At 48.0% G+C, this 20,502-nt stretch overlaps 1 protein-coding gene across 2 annotated transcripts; it reads left to right on the top strand.

Annotated features, from left to right (window-relative positions):
* Positions 1-1,911: 1,911 nt before the first annotated feature.
* On the top strand, positions 1,912-20,481 carry LOC310779945 (uncharacterized protein C17orf114). 2 transcript variants are annotated; one of them, XR_014552880.1, is made up of 4 exons: positions 1,912-2,157; positions 12,648-12,743; positions 18,615-19,360; positions 19,424-20,481. XR_014552880.1 is itself a non-coding variant. In XM_083640468.1 (3 exons), the coding sequence occupies exons 2-3, from the start codon at positions 12,659-12,661 to the stop codon at positions 18,785-18,787; spliced, it is 258 nt and encodes an 85-aa protein (XP_083496594.1). In that variant the 5' UTR covers positions 1,912-2,157; positions 12,648-12,658; the 3' UTR covers positions 18,788-20,481. The 2 variants fall into 2 exon arrangements, 1 of the variants encoding a protein (XP_083496594.1); XM_083640468.1 differs by having other exon boundaries at positions 18,615-20,481.
* Positions 20,482-20,502: the final 21 nt, after the last annotated feature.

Raw genomic sequence — 20,502 nt, forward strand, 5'->3', positions numbered from 1 at the left:
CGTGTGACGCGGTTCGCGGTCTTAAAGGGATACACACACAAATGAGGGATATACACGCAAATGCTGCATCAGGTATCAGTGGGTTAACCAGTGTGCCTACGGCATTGCAGGGTTCCATAATATACGATTCAGGTTCATATCTACAAGAAGAAAAGGTTGGTAAAGTTGGTTCTATGAACCCACCAGCGTGTCCTCCAACCTCCGAGAGAGAGCTGGGCCTTAAGGAACTCTCTAACAGCAACTATATAATAATGATCAAAGAAAATATAGAGGACTTTCAAGCCCAGTTTACACCAAAGATTCGCAACGAGACGAAACCGTCGCAAGGAAAGTTGCAGTGGTGTAAACTGGCCCCTCTCTCTCATCTCTGATGGCATCGCCAGCAATTCAGCTGGTCAAGTCACAGGAGCTGGTTGCAACTTGCAGTTGCAAGCTGCAGCCAGTCTTGTCGTTAGACGTTTTTTTTTAAAAAGAGACATGATTCCGCCTTGAGCCGGTTCCATCCTGACCTCTGACCTCCCTGAACGGGGACAAGAGAAGATATCTTAAGTCAGGGAAAACTGACACCACTAAAATCAAGTGTTGGGAAACAAAAGCTTACTGGGGGCAACTTCGTAATGGGGCCCTATGGAGCCTGCCTTGAGTGTCTCGTGCTAGCAGGCTGTGCTTTTTACTCAATTAACTTCATTTTAAAAACTGCGACAGTTCACACAACTTTAACACGACATGCATATATTATACATCGGACTCTTGAGCTACTTCTGCTCTCACTCAGAATGTCAAAATATAAGCGATGTGATGTATAGTTTTTGAGATATTAACGTTTGTTTAACTGCTGTGGTTCCACATTTCCATGTGGTCGTGACTGAGGAACATTGACACAATGAAGAAATCAGTCTATTACTCTATTAGAATGTGAATACAATAGTGGGCGAGGTCAAATCACCCTGATTCATGATTTTAGTATAACTTACTGGTACAGTAGACTTAGCAACCACGACTTATCGATTTGTGATCTTTCTGATCCAGTTTCCTATCATCTGTCAGGAGTGTCATGGATGATTTGGAGGCTATACGCATGCAGGAGGAGGTGTGGAAGGTGTGTGTGTGTGTGTGTGTGTGTGTGTGTGTGTGTGTGTGTGTGAGTGTGAGAGAGAGAGAGAGAGCCATCCACATCTGGCTGAAACACAGAACACTTAACACACTGTATTATTTGCACTAGCATCCAGTTTATTGGTTTGCGTGTTTACATTTAAAATTGTAAGTTTTAAGTTTTTAAGTTTTAAATTTGTTGTTCCAAATAGGTTTTTTGGTCAACACTAATATTTTATTTTATCTTATTCGATCATATTTGATTCATTTTTGCTTTGTTTTGTTTTTCGCTCTCTTCTGAAGATTTCAAAATAACAACGGTTATTTACAGATTCTGTGAATTTTTGTTAATATACTGTAATTGTTCACTATTTGCACTATCACCATTTAACTGCCCATTTATTACTGTTCTGTTATTATTCTGAATAGATTCCGGTCAACAATAGTCTTCTATTATATTCTATCTGATCACATTCCATTGAATTTTCTTTTCTCTTCCTCTTTGAATATCTTCAGATTTTGTGATTTATGTTACTGGGTAACAAAATGTCTTGTTTTCTGTTTTTGATTCTTTGTAACTGCTAAGTGTTGCTAATGTTGCTTTGGCAATGTAGGATGCACCTTATCATGCCAATAAAGCCCTTTGAATTGAATTGAATTGAGAGAGAGAGAGAGAGAGAGAGAGAGAGAGAGAGCGAGAGAGAAAGGGGGGGGGGGGAGGGAGGGAGAGAGGGGGCGTGTCTACGAGTCTAGTGACCACGCTCTGGGGATTAGCTATTTAAAGTTCAGTCTCCTCGCGCGCCATATAGGAACCTTTCCATTGTGCGCGTCGGTCGGGTCAGGACGCACAGGACAGCACGCACGCACACACACGGGCTGCGCGGGCGGAATAAACACACTTTAGCGCTACACTAGCGAAGTGTGCGAAAAGGACGCAAGTAGTGAAGTTTGATTGCAGCTGTCAAGTTATCAAGACGGTGTGTGTGGCTTATTACTGCTCCCCCTCCACTGCCTGGTGTCTGCCCTGCTCTTCTTCAATCAAGTCTGTTTCTGCGCAGTCTCCAGGTATGTAGCCTCACCTGTCCTGTGCCACCCACCTGAAACTCCATTCAGTAGATATGTTTGAGACTAGCTAAATACTTGACATCATGTACAAGCGTTAGCGTTATTAGTTTGTTGAGTTGTGTTGTTTGGCTGAGAGAGGGGGCGTGTCCGCGGGAGGAGCGCTCCTCCAGGCTGCTGAGACTCCCACTGTTTTTACTGAACAGCATTTTGTCAAACATCGTTCTGCACGCCTGGCTGACCAGCTCGCCCGTTATCTTCTTATTATCATCACCTAATTGTGCAGTAGAGCAAATTGTAACGGCCCCAATCAACAGGTTTTCTGAAGTGCTGCTGAAGATATTTGTGTAAACTCCAAATGCATGCACCTCATCATGGCTTCAATATGGTATGCGAGAATGTAAACAAGCACGTGTTATATTATTTACATTCACAGGAGTAGGAGGTTAGGCAATAACCTTAAAGCCATGATTAGATTAGATTAGCCTGTCTGGCACAGCTTTTCATTCACCCCCCCCCCCCCCCCCCCCCCCCCCGCTCCCCTCCCCCCCGTGCGCGGGCACAGTGGCCTCCAGTGCGCGTGCACTTGATCCATTTCCAAGAGGATAATGATGTGTTCAAAAATATCCAACTGATGGTGGACATTTGTTTTTAGGGGTTAAAATATGATCATTTTTGGCAGATAGATAGATAGATAGATACATAGATATATAGATAGCAGCAGACCTGAATGGACAGCATAGTAGTAGGCTATCACTGGTAACACCTAATGCACTCGCATACACACACACACACACACACACGCACGCACGCACGCACACACAGACACACACACACACACGCACACACACACACACACACACACACACACACACACACACACACACACGCACACACACACACACACACACACACACACACACACACACACACACACACAATCCCAGTACAACAGCTATCTTAGTGAGGCTAATTCATTGACATCATGCATTCCCTGGCCCTTACTAAACTTAACCATCAAAACTGAATGCCTATAACCAAACCCCCGATTCCAACCTAACCATAAGCCTTAACCTTCAAACAGGCCTTTGAAGACGTGTGAGAACGTGAGGAGCTGCCAAAATGGCCTCACTTTCCTCAAATGTCCTCACTTCTCAGGTCTGAAAAACTCCAATTGGTTCTCACTACACACACACACACGCACGCACGCACGCACACGCACACACACGCACACACACACACACGCACACACACACACACACACACGCACACACACACACACACACACACACACACACACACACACACAGAGTGTGCGTCACCGCCCTGGCAGGACTGTGCGAGGCCCTTTGAGAGGCAGCGCCACTCGGCTCCGAGCCCAAGACTTTTTTTTTTTTTTTTCACAGAGCTCCAGGGACCGTGAATGGAAAGTGTAATTCTGTGGAAATATGGCACTGCTGTGCTGTGGGAGGGGTCTTATCATATTACCTACTGTAAACAATCTCTGTAACGCTGCTACTTCCTGCCAGCTTTGTTTACATGACAGCAGCACAGAGACTACTGTACAGGTAGATCAGGAGCTGAATGGGTGTGGGCGGGGCTTCTACTGTACAGGTAGATCAGGAGCTGAATGGGTGTGGGCGGGGCTTCTACTGTACAGGTAGATCAGGAGCTGAATGGGTGTGGGCGGGGCTTCTACTGTACAGGTAGATCAGGAGCTGAATGGGTGTGGGCGGGGCTTCTACTGTACAGGTAGATCAGGAGCTGAATGGGTGTGGGCGGGGCTTCTACTGTACAGGTAGATCAGGAGCTGAATGGGTGTGGGCGGGGCTTTGAAAGGTGACTCGTTAACAGAGGAGATTGATGGACATGATGTGTGGTGGTGGTGGTGGTCTGCAAAAAAGCCTTCACATAAGCCTCTTCTAAACATCAAGTCTGGATCATGTCCGGCTAGCCAGAGCAGGATATTTTCCGGTTTGACCTTTCTAGACATGAGGAGTCTGTGTTTAGGAACAGCTGGAAATGGTCCGTATTCTCTCTGCCAGTGGGCGGGGGGAGGGGGTGCGGTAGCGTGTATCGATAACAAGAAGTGTGATATGGAAACAGCTTTAGTGAATCTTTAACCAAACTCCATTCAAAAACATGCCGTTTTAACGGAGGATCCATTCTGACTATTCAGGCAATAACGAGGGGTGGCAATGTGCCAAAAATGAGCGCTTGCTACATCGGCCAAAAGCCGCCCAGTCAAAATAGTGGTCGCACCGTCGTCAATCACTGTGGGGGATTTAATTTACAAGTGGCATTCAAGTCATATCTGACTAGTTTTCAATTTATTTCTCCCCACAAAAGTTAGGCTAGGCCTATGTCTCGATATAGGCTGTCAGTCAGTCAGCTCCTCTCATTGACATAAATAAATAGGCTCCTCTCCGCAGCTGTGTTAGCTTGGACACTCACAGTCACAGCACTGGCTGGCTGCCTCACAATACTTGGCTGCATCCAACTCGAGACAACTTTTCAGACCCTCCTGGACACAATCTTTCTCAGAAGAGACTAACGTTAGCGACAAATCTGGAGACTTTTTCTGACATGGGATTAACATTACCAGCAAGCAGCAGTAAGCAGGCAATGACGATAGCTGGGTAAGTCCCGCTAGCATCGATGCTAAGTTAGCAAAGTACCCAAGCGCAGCTGAAGCACATGGCTAATTAATCTGGATGTTAACGTCCATATTAATTAGCCATGTGCTTGCGCAATGACATCGTGTATTGGCGATGTCAAAGGGTGGCGATTGACGATCTGACTGAGGTCAAGATCGCGCAACTCTAGTAGTAGGCTATCACCTCCTTGTTGCATTTTTAAACTGGCAGATGGGGGACAAAGAAACGATTCAACTTTGACTTGTTTACTCACCTAATTTGGCTCTCTTCCAAATAATCCAGCCATGTAACTAACCCTACGTCCATTCATGAAAATAATGATCACTGGGACATTCATGGTTTGTAAAGTGCCACCACCCACCCACTCAGACAGAACAGCTACATGATCTGGATCATGAGCTGCCAGTGTTAAACAACAGCCGCTTTTCCTATAATGCGGATCCTATACTAGGCGCTCAGATGGTCATGATCCGCACTCGCGGGAGTGCGCATAAGCCGGCTAATTGTTTCTAAACATGCAGGCCGACCGGCTAGGAGCTGGTTATAATCCGGATTCCACTGCATGTTTAGAAGGGGCGCTATGGTGGGAAGATTTTCATTGGTTGAGATTTCCATACATTTCCATAGATTTCCATAGATTTCCATAAACTGCCTGATGTAAACCAAAGTGCCCTTCTGGGACATGTATTAAATATGATTGATTGATGATTGATGATTGAATTAGAAACTCTCCTCCCCCTATATATAATTTTTTTTGAACGACTGAGCGCACAGTATTTTAATCTGTTAGGTGTGTCAAAGTAAAACGTGAGGAAAAATGGCTTTAAATGTGCCACAACGTTGTATTTTCTACAGTGGCATTCCATCATCAAATACATCAAAATAAATACTTTGCGAGTTTGAATTTTGTTTTATGAAAATAATTGTTCACCATGATGTACTATGGCAGGGGTGTCCAAACTTTTTTGAATGGGGGCCAGATTAGATAATGTGCTCATCACCAACAATGTGCAGCAGCAGAGACATGTGAACACACACAAACACACACACACACACACACACACACACGCACACACACACACACACACACACACACACACACACACACATACACACACACACACACACACAGGCATAAACACACACACACACACACACACAGGCACAAACACGCACTCAGAGCGATGCATCTGAGCCCGTGAGCTGTTTACTTCAAAATGTTTCTCTGAAGCGATTGCGCAATTGCAAAATGACAGAACAAGTAACCCTGCATTATTCCCACTCTGGGATTAAGAATGATCACAGGATTAAGAAAAAGTAAAAGTTCATACCAGCCAATGATCAATATATATATAATCAATATTATATCATATGCAAAGGGTTTCCTTCCCTGACTATTGGTGCTTTCACAAAATATTGACACTATGAGATTTCTGATCGTCATCAGTAATGCAAGTAAGGCTACAGAACAGTCTGGTGAGTTCAGAGAATAACATCGCTTTACTGTAATGCAGCCTTTAAAACGACAGTAGGAAAAAACAACGCTCATGCCATATCCCGATATTACGATCCAAAAATCTAAAACGATATCTAGTCTCATATCACGATATCGATATCATACCGATGTATTCCCCAATTCCAATGTAGTTTCTACTGTAGATGGTAAATAAACGGACTCTATTGCCCATGCCCAGCCCCTAACCTCATCCTGTTCAAATATATATGCATCTTATTTTGTCTTCTTCTCTTTCTTCTTCTTCTTCTTCTTCTGCTCTTCTCCCATGTTTTACTCTTCCTCCTCCTCTCTGTGGTCAGTGTGGGTCTGTGCTTTTTCACTTGTTTGTGTGCGCGTGTGTGTGTGTGTGTGTGTGTGTGTGTGTGCGTGCGTGCATGCGACGCGTGCATGTGTGTCTTTGCCATCTGGTTTGTTTTTCCCCTCCAAGCTCCCAGGCTGCTGTGTGCTGCCAGACCCCCACAGCCAATCATGATCTCGGCCCAAAATTCCACCCCACACTGACCACAGGGACTTCACATTGTGTCCACTAGGGCTGTGAATCGTCACTGGCCTCACAATTCGATTCGATTACGATTCATCTGTCAACGATTCGATTCGATTCCACGAATGTGTGCTATACCTGTGTGCTATACCCTGTGTGCTATACCCTGTGTGCTATACCTGTGTGCTATACCTGTGTGCTATACCGCGGCCTCTCTTCTGAAACTGACATCTAAATGGACCTATAACCATAATGGCTTCACTGTCTGTTAAATGGGGTCGGGTTTCAGAGCCACACCTGAGTGAAAGAGAGAAGAGGGGGGGAGGGGGGAGGAAGGGAGGTAGAGAGGTAGAGAGGTAGAGAGGTTTAAGACAGAGGGAGAGAAACAGGGGAGGGAACGGAGAATGTTTATGGAAAATGTTGATTTTCTTGTACCGGTTTACAAGTTTCCCCATTGGCTTCACCAACTCTGTGTGTGTGTGTGTGTGTGTGTGTGTGTGTGTGTGTGTGTGTGTGTGTGTGTGTGTGTGTGTGTGTGTGTGTGTGTGTGTGTGTGTGTGTGTGTGTGTGTGTGTGTGTGTGTGTGTGTGTGTGTGTGTGCATGTGTGTGTGTGTGTGTAGTGTGTGCATGTGTGTGTATATAGTGAGTATAGTATATGTGAGTCCTGTCACGTCGGTGCCGGTGACCCGGTGGGGAAATTGCAGCCAGCAGCAGCAAACAGTGACTGATAACTTTGGTCTTAGGAGCTTTTGCTAAATGCAATCACAACACTGTTTGACACGAGATAGGCGTACTGAAATCACTCCCTCCTGTGATTAATTAACAATGGGGCCTCAATACGCTATCACACACTCGTTAGCTCACACACCACCGGCTTAATCTCGACACAACCTGGAGGACTGATTTGAGTGATTGATTCTTGAGTGCTGTCTTCTGCTATTTGAAAACGTCACGGTTTTAAATAGCAGTCTGATATTGGTGAAACCTCGGATGGGTGGATTCATCTGGTTGCTGATTGGCTCAAGGAGCGCCTGCATCATCGTGGCTGACGACATGTCTTCACTTGATCCTGGTTTTGCTGTTATTATTATTATGGAAAATGGATGATTCATTCTAGGCCTTGAGACGAAGCAATAAGAACAACAGTAACAACCCAGGTCTCAGTGAGGAAACTGCGCTATGGGCGTGTGGTCTGACTGTCATAGGCAACTTTCGGGGGGACAAATTTCAGACTTAGGACCAGTTAATTGTAGGCTTGGGTACCGAAACAAAGTACCAATATGGTACCGGTACTTTTACAATCAATACTACCGGTACCGAATTGCAACCCAGATTTAGGTGCCTCATTTAGGTGCCATGCCCGAGTGAAATATCTGCCCTCCGGTGCTCTGAAATGGGCGCTGCACGCACCTTCACTAACATTCTAGGGCTTAAACACATAAAAAAAAAAAAAAAAAAAAATTAAATACCGTTTCAGGCACCGCTTAGGCACCGCTACCATTTTAGAAGTATCGTTTTAGCACCGGTATCGAAAAAGATGAAACGATACCGATCCCTAGTTAATTGGGCACAGCTTTGCAATTGGGGACAAAAGCGGTCTTCAAGCCGCATTTTTGCGTCAGTGGTCAAAGACAACACACACCATGCTGTCTGTCACACACAGGACAACACACACCACGCTGCTGTCTGTCACAAACAGCGCTTTATCACCTCGTGTCCTTAAGTGACCTGAGGACTATTTTAGCCCTTTTTATGACAGGAAGACCTTGTGACAGTGTGGGGTTTTATAGTGTGTGGGATTACATAGCCCTGCACTGTGCTATATAGCTACAGGCTTTTTCTATTGTTTCTGACCGCCTGTATTGATTTCTGTTCATATCACGTTATACGTACACATCATTTACAACAGAAGAATGCAAGGTACACGCACACACACACACGCACACACACACACACGCACGCACGCACGCACGCACGCACGCACGCACGCACACACACACACACACACACACACACACACACACACACACACACACACACACACACACACACACACACACACAGTGCTTTTAAACCCTCAGCACAAAGGCAATAGACACTGGAGAGATGCCTCACCTCACTCGGCCTCATTTCATTTGACCTATTTGTTCACTGGATACAGACATCAAAGACTACCATGGCTCTAGATCCAGGATGGGTCAAGACTACCATGGCTCTAGATCCAGGATGGGTCAAGGTTCATGGGCGTGTCTGGCTCTAGATCCAGGATGGGTCAAGGTTCATGGTAGGGGTGTGCCGATTAATCATTTTTTAGATGCATCGCGATGAGTCACGTGACGATTAAAATCGATTCACAATGTTCGATTATCGATTTGCAAAAAATTGCACTTTTTTTTTTTTTTTTTTTTGCTTTATTTGCAAAAAATACGGTATTTCGCTCGGAAAGCAGTTCCTTAACTGTAAAACGAGACCAAAACCGAAGTACTGGAAACTGGAATCACTGAAGAAAGCATGCAGGGTGGCTGTAACATGTGATGCGTGGACTTCAGTCGCAACTGAAGATAATGGAGGTACATTTGTTTGTTTACTTTAATTAATGGATACTGACAAATATACCTTGCTTAAAAAAAATCCTGTTTGGTGAAAAAGATGCATCGAAAATCGTGATTAATCGTAATAATCGTAATAATCGTTTAATAATCGAATCGTAGCACCCTTAATCGTAATCGAATCGAATCGTGAGGTGCCTAAGGTGGCACACCCCTAGTTCATGGGCGTGTCTGGCTCTAGATCCAGGATGGGTCAAGGTTGGGTGACGCTCATATCGTCAAACAACACGGGGATTAACAGAACGTGATGCAGCTCCTGTCAGAACCCAGAACCTCAAAGCAGAAATTAAACCAAGCCTGACTGACTGACTGCATGTTGTGCGAAACCCTGCTATGCAAAAGTAAACGGTAAACTAGCTGATATAGAAAAGTTCACAGACAGATAAAAGTTTGACAGCGACAGCAGCAGCAGCAATAGTTGATCATAGGTTTTAATCACAGTGAGGCCATTTACACCTGGCGCTAACATGCGTTTTCTGTGATCAGATTGCAATCAGATTGTGTTTTATCACTTGAAATGCCAGGTGTAAACACCCACAAAACGCATTGAAGAAGGATTGCAATCTGATCGGCCAAACCACCTCCGGAGGTGGTCAGGGATGCATTGGGTACACATTGAACACAAGTGTAAATGCAATGTGTCCTCTCAATCTGGATACAGCAACTTTATGCGGATTGAGAGGACAACCATTTCTGCCATCAGATTGCAATCTGATGCATGTTAACGCCAGGTGTAAATGGAATCAGGCTGTGATCAAATACAATCTGATTGCAATCAGATCACAGAAAACACATGTTAACACATTGAATGCCAGCCATGTTTTCATTCCTGTAGGTAAGTTGTGCCAGGGGTGTTTTTGACGATTCTGGCTCATTTTAGAACAGCCGAGGATTCTTTTCTGTTAAGAATTCATGAACACCAATCATCTAAAAATAACTAATAGAATGTGTGCTTTCTCTGTCTAAAAGAGTTAGTTTGCAGAGTTAGTAGTTATGTAGATATTAGCCGTTGAGTACAGCATGGTTTCAGCGTCTGGAAATTTATTCAGAGATAAATGGCTTTTTGTGAAACAGTCACTTTAACCATTCATTTTTGGCATCAGTAAGACCGTCAGACATTCTAAACAATAGTTTTGAACAGTAATTTCCTCCATAACAACAGGAAACACCCCTCTCATTCAAACTCCTCCCTCCGTGTGTCTTCTCCTCCTTCCTCCTAACAGCGGGCGTGTCAGAAGCGCGTTGTGCTGCCTGCCTGTCTGTCTGCGTGCCTGCCTGCCTGCTTGCCTGCGTGCGGGGACGAGTCTGAAATGGATTACTGTAAAATCGCCAAGCCATTTCCTTGAATGGCTTGCTCCCGCGGTGTGTGTGTGTGTGTGTGTGTGTGTGTGTGTGTGTGTGTGTGTGTGTTCGCGCGTTGCTCCGCGGCTCTGGGGGGGAGGGGATCTCTGTCCGTTCTGTGTGTGTGTCTCCGGGCTCCTGACTGTAAAATCGCCAAGCCATTTCCGCGGGAGGCGGCTGTACGGGTCCCGTGGCTGTGGCTTCTCTCTGTATCTGTCGCCACTTAGTGGTCGGTAAAATAGATTACACACATGCTCTTGCTCCAAATAGTTATCTCGAAGATGTAAAAGGGGTTGATTGATGTCCCACCGTCAAAAAAAAAAAATGTTTATGTAAGACGAGTTAGCTCGTCCTTGGCACTTAAGCGCTGGATTATGTAAGACGAGTTAGGTCGTCTCTGGCACTTAATGTGTTAACACCAGGTGTAAATGGAATCAGGCTGTGATCAAATACAATCTGATTGCAATCAGATCACAGAAAACACATGTTAACACCAGGTGTAAATGGCCTCAGTAATGTGGTGAAACCTGTCTGCTAGGTGCCTTAGTCATAATTTAGCTCTGTGTAATCCGTGCAGCCTGTGCAGTGTGTGTGTGTGTGTGTATCAGAATGTGCAGTGTGTGTGTGTGTGTGTGTGTGTGTGTGTGTATCAGAATGTGCAGTGTGTGTGTGTGTGTGTGTGTATCAGAATGTGCAGTGTGTGTGTGTGTGTGTATCAGAATGTGCAGCCTGTGCAGTGTGTGTGTGTGTATCAGAATGTGCAGCATGTGCAGTGTGTGTGTGTGTGTGTGTGTATCAGAATGTGCAGCCTGTGCAGTGTGTGTGTGTGTGTGTGTGTGTGTGTGTGTGTGTGTGTATCAGAATGTGCAGCCTGTGCAGTGTGTGTGTGTGTGTGTATCAGAATGTGCAGTCTGTGCAGTGTGTGTGTGTGTGTGTGTGTGTGTGTATCAGAATGTACAGCCTGTGCAGTGTGTGTGTATCAGAATGTGCAGTCTGTGCAGTGTGTGTGTGTGTGTGTGTGTGTGTGTATCAGAAGGGGGATTACATTACATTATTCATGTTCACACCAGGATTAGACAATGCAGAGGGCGGTGAGGAGTTACTGGCTGATCATTGGTCGGATGTGGCGTTCAATCAGTGATATTATTTGGATTAGCCTATATCGTTGATGATGGGCTGGTAATGATCCTGTGACATGTCACTTGATAAAGCGGACATAATGGGAACACAGAGTGAGCACTTTTAACGAGTTGGATTGTTTTGAACACAAATATTTAAGCGAGCTCATCACCTGAGAAGATTTGCAGGAACTGTACAATCAGCGGTGCCTCAGGAGGTCCCGGAAGATCATCCAGGACACGAACCACCCGCATAACAGCCTGTTCTCCCTGTTGCCCTCAGGGAGAACAGGGACAGGTAAGGGTCCCGAAAGCACGCACAAGCCGCTTACGGGACAGTTTCTTTCCGCAGGCCACGAGACTCCTCAATAAATGTGCACACCTGGACACTTTTTTTAATATACATTCCATCGCATTCTATTTAATATTTAATACCCTTACTACCCATTTATTACCCTTCGTATTTTAGTGTTGCCACAACTGCCTTACTAGTGAACTATATTGCCCTATTGTTGCCTATTTAAAACTGCACCTTGTCTGTAACGGAGCCAACAACAGCATAAGAATTTCACATGTGCGTACTTGCACTACGGAGTGACAATATGTTGTGTTGTGTAATAGTTGTGTTGTGATTTGGCATGGCTTTACCTCCGTCAAGTCTCATCGTGGGCCATTTAAAGAGTATCGTGCACATGGATCATTACCCATATTTGCATATTATTTCATCTTCACTTATGACTCACTCTCCCGTTCTCTTCCTCTCTCTGCAGACTCATCTGTCATGGGCGTGAAGATGCTCCAGTGTTTCCCTTTCTACAGACGCTGTAAAGAGCGCTGCAAGGGCAGACAGTGCCCGCCAGCGGCAGGTGAGAGGCAGTGCACTCTTTCATTTACTTCAGAAAATCAGGACATAAAACTTTAGGTTAAGAAATTAACCCCTGTTCTCTGAGACATTTGTGAGGTATCTCACTATGGGAACACGCTCTCTGCGCTGTTTCCTAGAAGCATTTATTGCATTACGCCAGTCCTGACTGGCTGACGGACGTGACGTCTGCTCCCTAGGGGGAGGGAGCTTCCCCTACTATAAGAGCCTGACGTCACATCCTTACCCTCAGTCTAAGCAAGCACAACCTCTTCCTCGCTCCAGGCAAGGAGGGCTGTCTGGTGAGATACCTCACAAATGTCTCAGAGAACAGGGGTTAATTTCTTAACCTAAAGTTCTCTTTCAACATTTGTTTCGGTATCTCACTATGGGATATAGAGACTCCCGTATTGTCAGACAAGCTTACCTCGAAGACCGAGAATACAACCAGTTACGATAGTCAACAGGGACAGTTGGTGTCTCAACTCACGCTCAGCACTGTGTGAGACAGTGTAGGCGCAGTGACATCCAACCTGTAAAATCTGGTGAAGGTATGAGGCGTCGCCCAGCTGGCAGCCGCACATATCTCCTCCACAGAAATCCCTCGAAACAGAGCCCATGACGTGGCCATTCCACGCGTGGAATGAGCCCGCAGACCCTCAGGGGGAGGAATCCCCCTACTATCATACGCCATGGTAATAGCCCCCACGATCCAGTGTGACAAACGCTGCTTCGTGAGAGGCTTCCCCAAGTGTGACGTAGCCCATGACACAAACAGCTGTTCAGACTTCCTGAAGCCAGCTGTCCTGTCAATGTATATGCGTAACGCCCGCACCGGGCAAAGCGCATTAAGCCGCTCCTCCTCTCCCGAGGAAAAAGGAGGGGGATGAAAAGCATATAGCTCAATAGGGCGATATGGCACTGCCGGGTTGAAAACCTTAGGCACAAAAACAGGATTAGGTCTCATTACCACCTTATCCACCCCTGAAAACCGCATGCACGCCGGATTCACCGACAACGCATGTATGTCACTCACGCGTTTAGCCGAAGCCAAAGCGAGCAACAGAGTGGTCTTAAAGGAGAGTATTTTAAGCTCTACGTGATGTAAAGGCTCAAAAGGTGGGCGTGATAGCGCCTCAAGCACCATAGCCAAATCCCACGGGGCAGCCAAGTCCCTTGAAACCGGGCGCAGGCGTCGTGCCCCTTTCATAAACCGACAAATGAGAGGATGCTGACCCGCCGTTTTGTCCCCAAAGCCAATGTGACACGCCGATATAGCGGCTAAGTACACTTTGACAGTGGAGAAAGCCAAGCCTTTATCCAGCAGCCCCTGCAGAAACGTCAGGATCACCGGTACGGGGCTCTGAAAAGCCACCTCCCCGGCTTTTACGCACCACTCCTCGAACGCGCGCCATTTACCATCGTATGCGCAGCGCGTAGAGGAGGCTCTGGCGCTCTGAATAGTCTCAATGACACTTCGTGGAAGCCCGACAGTAGTCAGATTTTGCCTCTCACGGGCCAGGCCCATAGGGCCATGCGCTCCGGATGAGGATGGACGATCTCCCCGCGAGCCTGCGTCAGGAGATCTCTGCGGAGAGGCAGAGGCCACGGCGTGCCGCACAGCAGCTATCAGGATCAGAGCATGGCCCCTCTCTCTCACTCTGGCAAGAGTAGGAGTGATCAGCTCTAATGGGGGAAAAGCGTACAGGGGGACACGCGGCCACTCGTGTGCCAAGGCGTCCAGCCCCATCGGCGCAGCCCGACCGGTCAGGGAATAAAACAGTGGGCACTGAGCATCCTCTTCCGATGCGAACAGGTCTATCTCCGCCCGACCGTATTTCATCCAGATTTGGGACATCACTTAGCTGTGAAGTTTCCAATCTTTGTAACGGGGGTTGCCTCGGGACAGCAAATCTGCCGCCCGGTTCAATATCCCCGGCACATGCGTGGCTCTCAGTGACAAGTGAGAGTCGCTCCACACAGTCAGTCTGTGTGCCAACATGTGAAGTCGGTAGGAGCGCAGCCCACCCTGTCTGTTGATATACGCCACCACCGTGGTGTTGTCTGTTCTGACCAGGACATGCCTCCCCTTCAGGAAGGGTAGGAAATGCCTTAGTGCCAGCGAGACCGCCTGGAGCTCCAGAAGGTTTATGTGAAACCCCCTCAGCTGTGAGCTCCATGTGCCATGGTGACCGTGGTGCGTCGGACTCAGGTTGAGTGACGTCACCCACCGCTGAACCGGCCGAGTGGGATCACCACAAGCGCTGACGCCATCAGGCCCAGCAACCTGAGACACACCTTGAATTTTAGCAGCGCCCCTCTGCGAAAAAGTGTCAGACAAGCCCGAAAGGCTTCCTCCCTTTCCGCCGACAGACGTGCCCTGAAAACAACTGAATCTAGATGCAGACCTATAAAAGTGATCTTTTGAGTGGGGGTCAAAACACTTTTCTCCCAGTTTATTGTGAAACCCAGGGCTCCCAGATGCGACGTAAGCTGTCTGGTCTGCGCCTGGATATGCTGGGGTGAATCTGCCAGTATAAGCCAGTCGTTTATATACGTTGCCAAGCGAATGCCCCTCTCCCTCAGGGGGGCGATCGCTGCCTCGGTGCATTTCACAAATACCCTGGGACTCAGTGAGAGTCCGAACGGGAGCACCATGAACTCGTAGGTTATTCCTTTGAAGGCAAACCTGAGATACTTTCTGTGAGGCGGATAAATATGGATGTGAAAGTAGGCGTCTTTCAGGTCTATTGATGCAAACCAATCGCCCGGACGCACACTGCGTAATACGGCTGCGTTTGTCAGCATTCTGAATCTGTACCGTCTTAGGTATCCGTTCAGAGCCCGCAGATCCAGTATCGGTCGCAGACTTCCTCCTTTCTTGGGGACCAGAAAGTACCTCGAGTAAAAACCGCTGTGGTTCTATTCTGATGGTACCGTCTGAATAGCCCCCTTCTTCAGCGAGGTTATTTCCTCCTGCAAAACACGGGCTTTTTCCCCACGGGCCTGTGACTGCAGTGTCCCGTTGAACCGCGGTGGTGTTGATGCGAATTGGAGCCTGTAACCCTTTGTTACAGTCTTTATGACCCAATCTGACGTCACACACGCCCGCCACTGCTGAGCCCGGTCCGCAAGCGGGCCCAAAGCCGGCCTCGCTGCTAGCTCGGGCTGAGCAGACACTGTGAGATGAGCCTTCGCGGCACCCGTACTCACTGTGTTTTGCTGGCTTGGTCGTTGCACTACAGGCAGAGCAATGGTTCCCCCATGCGGCGTAACGAGGACTTGCCCGCTCATGTTCCAGGCTTGCGCCACATTCATTATTTTTAATGTTTTTTCTTTTATTGTTTTCACAATATTGGGCTGCGCCCTCGGCTCGTGGCCTGGATGCGCGCCTGTAAACATCTTTAATGAACGTTTTACATTGGGAAGGGAGGGACACTGGTATGTGCTTGTGTAACATTTGAACCCTGTTACACTTGTGCGATACAGCTGCGGCTCCACTGAGCTCTCTGCTGGGCAAACCCCTCTCTTCCAGTGGCTGTGAGCTGAGCGCCGATGTGGCCTCTGCACGCCTCTTGGAGAGCCCGGAACATGCTCTCTGGAACTGTTTCAGGAACAGAACATCCCTCGGGGGTAGCGAATCGGTCATCTGACTGGACCCGTCGTTTTCCCCCGGCAACAGCGCACTAAGTACGCCTCTTCTTCCTTGCCCCCGTCGTGGCGGGAGGACCAGCTTGGTCTCCCTGCGTCACCACGGCGGCAAAGGTTTTCTTCCCCCACGCGCCTCTCTGTTCTGGCGGCTTGCTGTGTCCCCGTCCGCCCGTCTGGGGTGGGCCGGGGGAGGGCTGTCGCTTGGGACCGCGGTAGCCTGGTCGGGCGGCGGCCTGGGCGAACTGCCTGGGTGCAGCAGCGGGGGGGGGAGGAGGTGGCGCTCTCCTGGGCAGGCACAGGTGTAGCGCTTCACCTTCCTTCTTTTTCTCCTCACAGCATTTTTGCATGGAGGCAACGGCTGGACCGAACAGGCCCTTAGGATCCACGGGGACGTCCAGGAGCTGGGTCTTCTCCCTCTGGGACAGGCTGGATAGGTTAAGCCATCTAGCTCTCTCCTGAGTGACCATCATTGCCATGGCACGCCCGGATGATTGCACGGCGCATCTATGCAGACGCAGGCAGAGATCCGTAACCACACACACCTCATCCCACAATTGTGTGGAGGGTGAGGCTCGCATGTCGTCCTGTAATTCGGCCTGGTAGGCTATTAGCAGGGACGATGCGTTCAAAGCCTTCACTGACGTGGCGACACACTTGTAACCTTTCTCCGTCAGTGATGACTGGAAACACTCAGCCTTGGAGGGCAGGCCTGGCCCCGCCGAGGCCATGGTGTTCTTCTGAGTGGGGTGGAGGTGGGAAGCCAACACCGGTTCGACCGGTGGCAGGTGGGCGAAACCCTTCTCTTCCATCCCGGCCCAATCTAACGACGACCCTCCCAGGACGGGGTTCTTACACGTTAGGGGATTATCCCATGACCGGGTCGCCTCCTCCAAGCACTCAGGGAAAATCGGCAGCAGCTGCTTTGCCGAGGGCTTGGTTGTGGGCAGTCTCCGCCCTTCGTAGCGAGACCTTGCGGTCTCGACGAGGGCTTCAGGCCACACTATGCCTAGCTTCGCAGCCGCTCTCCGGCAAACATCGTGTAGGTCCGTACCGGCGGTCGGGTCTGGAGGGCCACTGCCGAAGAATCCCACAGCCCCCGGCTTTGCAGCCGGTGCGATGTCAAACGGCGCGTAGCCGTCCTCCTCATCGTCGGAGCCCAAGCTGACAGGCTCGTCTCCCGAATCAGAGGCTTCGCCCAAGACGTTGTCTTGCCCGGCCGTGAGGCCGTCGTCGGACTCGTCGTCGGGGCCGGTCAGAGGGATTAGCTCGTCGACCTGTTCGCCCCAGCTCGTCCCCGCGTGGATGGTGTCTCCTCGGGGGCTCTCAGTTAGTTCCTGTGGCGGGGGAGTGGATACCCCCAGCATAGGATCCATCGCAGGCATGCTGGCCTGGCGTGCCAGCCTGCGTCTGCGAGTCTTGTTCGAGAAGCGTGCACAATGCTCGCAGGCAATCGGGGATAGCGTAGCGTCCTGGGCATGTTGCAGCCCGAGGCACGCTGAGCACACTTGGTGAGTGTCTGCTCCCGCAATTTTATTGCCGCAATCGCACGTCCTCGCCGCCGGAGTGGTGGCTCTACCCGTGGTGGGGATAAGTGCCGCCGGCTCCGACATCGCTCAGGCTAGTGTGATGGCTAGCCTTAGCAGCTAATGTTTGGATACGAACTAGCCGCTAGACTCAGAAAGTGGAACCGTACCGTGTCGGGATAGCGCTCGTTGACCGAGGTGTAAGCTCGCTCTGTAAGCAGTGATGCTAGTCCCTCATCCACCGTACTGTCTGTCCTTCCGAGGTATGCTTCAGGAGCGAGAAGAGGTTTTAGACTGAGGGTAAGGATGTGACGTCAGGCTCTTATAGTAGGGGAAGCTCCCTCCCCCTAGGGAGCAGACGTCACGTCCGTCAGCCAGTCAGGACTGGCGTAATGCAATAAATGCTTCTAGGAAACAGCGCAGAGAGCGTGTTCCCATAGTGAGATACCGAAACAAATGTTGAAAGAGAACCAGAGTGAATGCAAAAAAATCAACTAAAGCAATGAGAAGATACAGCAGAGCATGATTATATATATAAAAAAAAAAGGTTAGTTTGAATTAAAATTCAAACTAAACTGATTTTGTGCCTGATCAAATGCCTGATTTTGTGGCTGCACGCAGAGAGCAAACACCTAACATACTCTCCATTCCTATTCTCATTTCTATACTTTTTTTTTTTACCCCATCCCTCCATGCTGCAGTGCCCATAGAGGAGATGAAGCCGCGTCTGTCCTCCGCGACGTCCTGGAGCAGCGACAGTGAAGGGGCGGGCAGCCTGAGCAGAGGCTCCCAGATCTACTTCTCCACCAAGGCCAGGCTCTCCTTCAGACACCAGCTGGACAGCAACATCAACGCAGTGGACGCCACAAACTGAAGAGGAGGCCCTCTGGAGGGGCTAAACTGGTGGAGCGAGGACCGAGATGGGACTCCAGTATTTTCGAGGATTTAGCAAACGCATTCAAACCAGTCGCCCATCAGCATGCGGAGCCTGGCGTACCACACCGGATAGTTGAGCTAATTGCCTCCGTTGTCACCTGTCCTCCCTAGTTTGGGTTAGTTTAGATGCGATCATTAGTTAGGCGTAACTGCCCAAACTGCATTTTAACCTTGTCGTCTTCCTTGTCGCCTACAATTAACTCGCTAGCTGATCAGCTTCAAGCAGGGAATGAAGGGCAAAATGGACTGAGACAGACCCGTGTTTTCACTCTCACCACATTAACATCCCCCTAGTGGTGATGTCAGACTAAAACTCTAAACGGGCTGAGTTCAGTTGCTCTGAGGGACGCGACGCCGCTGGCGAGACGGAAAGACGAAACGGGAGACTTGTTTACAGCGTCATTACCGACAAGTGCATTATTGTTGTTGTTCATGATGGAGGTTTAGTTTTTTTTTCTACTGCCCTTTTTTCCTTTTCCAACTATTTTGATGCAAATATTTGAAATTGGAAGTTACTGATTTGATCACGGCCCATGTGAAAGTGAAACAGTACTGAAAATCTACAAAATTGCAGCAATGATATGCTTAGATGTCCGTAGACGACACTAGTGCCATGAATGAACTGGACACCGACACAGTGAAACACGACCAATTAGAAAAATCTTGTTCCGTTATAAAAAAGGCAACATAAGGGCCTGTGTCCACCTAGCGTCTTTTCAACAGCGCCGGCGTCTTTTTTCAGTTGTTTCCAATGAGGAGCGAGCGTAAGCGGGCGCACACGGACGTCTAGAGAAAGTGCGCTGCGCCCAGCGTCTATTTTCAGAGCGCTCCGGCGTTTTTGTGCGCCCGACTCCCAGCGCTTCCAGCTGAAACTATTTTAACTTTTCAGAAAGACGCTGGTGTCGGGTGCTGCTTTTGTGGCAACTTAATCATGGAGAAACTATCGCAACAGAGACAGAAAGGCTCAATTGTGGGAGCAGATTGGCTAGACATTTGATATTTCTGGTGAGTGTTGAGCTAAATCACTGTATGTGTGTTGTTTGCTAATGTTAGCTGTCAGCTATCAAGCTACTACCGCACTGAACTAATGTTAGTTTCAGACTGCTTCCTTGTTATATTGTGCGCTGGGATCAGCACTTCCCAGCGTACTTCCAGTGTTTAACGGTTGGAAAAAGACGCTAGGTAGACACAGGCCCTTAGTCACATTGTTACAAACAAAATTGTAGAAGGCCCATGTGAGCAAACACCAATATAATCAGGCCATTTTAAGGATGTTCAGCAGCAGTTTTTGTCAGTAAACTGAGCAGCACAGCGAAGATACATTTGCCACTATTGTTTGGCTTCACCTCACTTTGGCTAACTATTTCTTTCATATTTGTGATTAAAGACTTCTTCTAATTGCATTTGATATTAAAATGTATTTCCTTTTTAACAAACCTGTCGATTGATTGCAAGGTTGGACAGTTTTTTTTAAAACTAAAATTAACAAATGTCAATGTAAGGACCGATCCCAAATGACTGTGAAAGAACTGGTGGAATTTGAAATTTCTTTATATCTTTTGATACAAACCTAATTTGATCAACTATTAAAATCTACATTATGTCAAAGGAGCGATGTCTTTACTAACAAAGTAAAAACACAAAAGATTTACA

This window comes from Poromitra crassiceps (assembly GCF_964638095.1).
Source record: "Poromitra crassiceps genome assembly, chromosome: 7".
Classification (NCBI taxonomy): domain Eukaryota; kingdom Metazoa; phylum Chordata; class Actinopteri; order Beryciformes; family Melamphaidae; genus Poromitra; species Poromitra crassiceps.